The sequence below is a fragment of the Capsicum annuum genome, unplaced genomic scaffold, assembly GCF_002878395.1.
Source record: "Capsicum annuum cultivar UCD-10X-F1 unplaced genomic scaffold, UCD10Xv1.1 ctg17748, whole genome shotgun sequence".
Taxonomy (NCBI): domain Eukaryota; kingdom Viridiplantae; phylum Streptophyta; class Magnoliopsida; order Solanales; family Solanaceae; genus Capsicum; species Capsicum annuum.
Genome location: NW_025823439.1, coordinates 1 through 2,707, shown reverse-complemented (window position 1 = coordinate 2,707; position 2,707 = coordinate 1). Strand labels below are relative to the sequence as shown.

At 40.2% G+C, this 2,707-nt stretch overlaps 1 protein-coding gene across 1 annotated transcript; it reads right to left on the bottom strand.

Moving 5' to 3' along the window:
• Positions 1-1,090: 1,090 nt before the first annotated feature.
• Positions 1,091-1,405, bottom strand: LOC124890450. Its single transcript, XM_047402295.1, has one exon. It carries the CDS (start codon positions 1,403-1,405, stop codon positions 1,091-1,093), a length of 315 nt encoding a protein of 104 aa, XP_047258251.1.
• Between the last annotated feature and the right edge of the window lie 1,302 nt (positions 1,406-2,707).

Sequence of the window (2,707 nt, the reverse complement as noted above, 5' to 3'; positions counted from 1 at the left end):
AGAACGGTCAACGAACGAACCACATGCATAATTATATACAATTGGCTTTGTAACAAAGTTAAGAGTCCTATACAAAGTCTCCATCAAATGTATGTCTGTCATGTGGGGTTCGAACACTGTGTTAGCTTCTTCTTGAACCTCTCCCAAGTTTCATGCAAGGCTTCAAACGGGAGTTACCTAAAGTTATTGATCTCATCACTCAACATTACCCTCCTGGAAGGTGAAAAGAACCTTTCTAGGAAAGCTCCTTTCAACTGCCTCCAGTTGGTTATAGAATCGGGTGTCAGCTCATTCAACCATAATGTTGCCTCCCCAGACAGAGACAACGCAAACAACCTCAACCGAATATCATTTTAGCCCACTCCTGGGTTATCAAAAGATTTGAAAAAGGTGACAAAATTCACCAGATGCATGTTGGGGTCATCCCTAGTAAGGCCACCAAACAATCCCTTTAGATTCAGGAGTTGAATCATAGTACTTTTTATGCTGAATTTTGTACCAGGTGCCAACAGTGGAGGAATGATAGCACCTATTGCACCTACTCCATCCATTCCTTTATCATCGTCATCAACCTCGTATTGGACAAGCTATTGGCCATACCTTTCTCTGACTATATGATTTCTATTAAAGTTTTATTGCACTGGTGCAATAATTTTCTCTACTCGCCTTAGGTTTTGAGGATTTAGTAATTCCTCATCACCGAAGTTTTCATCATTAGGGTTCGGATAACGTTCTTTTTGACCCTCATTATGAATATTCTCCTGAGCCCTGCCCAATGATGCCAGTCTGTCAGCCTCTTGTTATTCTGCCATTCTCCTGATCACAACATGACTCATGTATCTCGATTACTTCAGACTTCATCGAGACAGATAATGGTGATACTTTTCATCGATTCTTTTGGGCCAATGTAAAGCTTGACACGTTGCCCATTTACCTTAAAGGTACTACCATCTTCATTTTTAAGTTCCACTGCTCTAGATGAGTGAACTTGACTAACTTTATAAGGGCCTGACCACTTAGATTTTAGCTTATCTGGGAACAATTTGAGTCTGGAATTGAACACAAGTACCAAGTCATCTTTTTCGAATTCTCATTTCTCTATTCTCGAATCTTGGTACTTTTTCCACTTTTCTATATATAGATCTGCTTGTTCATATGCCCTGAGATAGAATTCATCTATCTCATTCAATTTCCCCAGTCTCAGCTCTGTTGCTTCCTTCTCATTTAGATTCAACCTTTTGATTGCCCATAACGCCTTGTGCTCCATCTCTATTAGTAGGTGGCAAGCTTTCCAATAGACCAGTTGAAATGGTGGCATGCCAGTAGGTGTCTTGAAAGCAGTTCGATATACCCACAAGGCATCATCGAGCTTTCGAGACCAATCTTTCCTGCTAGCATTCTCCATTTTTGCTAGTATGGCTTTAATCTCATGATTTGACACCTCCACTTGCCCACTGGTTTGTGGGTGCTATGGAGTAGCCACTCTGTGCTATTTCACCCTATATTTTTCCAAAGCTGCTAGAAACACTATGTTGCAAAAATGGGATCCTCTACGCTTATAATTGGACGTGGTACTCCAAAGAGAGAGAAGATGTTCTTCTTGAGAAAAGCAACAACCCTATTCCCTTTATTATCAGATAAGGCCGCAGCTTCTACCCGTTTTGATAGGTAGTAAACGGCTACTAAAATATACTTTATCTCGTACGAGCTTACAAAAAGACGCATAAAATCGTTGCCCTAGACATTTAACAATTCCACTTCAAGCATCTTCGTCAAGGGCATCTCATGTCTTTTAGAGATTGAACCCTGCCTCTAGAATTGGTCACATTTCAGCACAAACTTGTGGGCATCCCTGAATAATGCTGGCCAGTAATAGCCACTCTACAACACCTTCCTAGTCGTTCGGTCACCTGCATGGTGACCCCCAACCGGGGAAGCATGACATGCCTCCAATAGGCATAATACATCTATTTTTGGCACGCATATCCTTATAATATTATCTGCACATCACCAAAAAAGATACGGCTCATCCCAGAAGTAATGTGCCACATCATGTAATAACTTCTTCCTTTGATTGAAAGCAAGATTATCTGGGATGACCTCACTCACAACATAATTTGCATAATCCGCACACCAAGGCAAGTTTTCCACAGTGGAAGCCAGGATCTCCACATTAGGAAACGCATCATTTTTCTTCATTGCATAACTAATTTCCTATTCACCTTCTATTCTAGACAGTTGGTTTGCAACCTGGTTTTCACAACCTTTCCTATCTTTGACTTCAAAGTCAAATTCTTGCAGCAGCAATACCCATAGTCGGTGTGGACCACCACCTTGGTCCCAAGCAAATAAGCTCTGAACTTCTCGAAAGAATATACTACAGCCAGAAGCTTCTATTTTGTGATGGCGTAATTCTTTTGTGCTTCATTCAGCGCTTTGCTGGCATAATATATCAGATGAAATAGTTTGTCCTATTTTTATCCAAATAAAGCCCCAAGGGCAATACCACTTGCATCACACATGATCTCAAATAGTTTTTCCCAGTCAAGTACAATAATAAAACGGACTTCAATAAGATTCTTTTTAAGGAATTCAAATGCCTTCAAGAACTTATCATCGAAGGAAAATTTCACTTCTTTCTCCAAAAGTTTACAAAGTGGATTTGCATCCTTTGAGAAGTCTTTTATAAATCTCTGATAAAAGTCAG

Bases quoted from the DNA above. Each gene is read 5' to 3' on its own strand.
- LOC124890450 (XM_047402295.1), bottom strand. From the start codon at position 1,405: ATGGAGAATGCTAGCAGGAAAGATTGGTCTCGAAAGCTCGATGATGCC.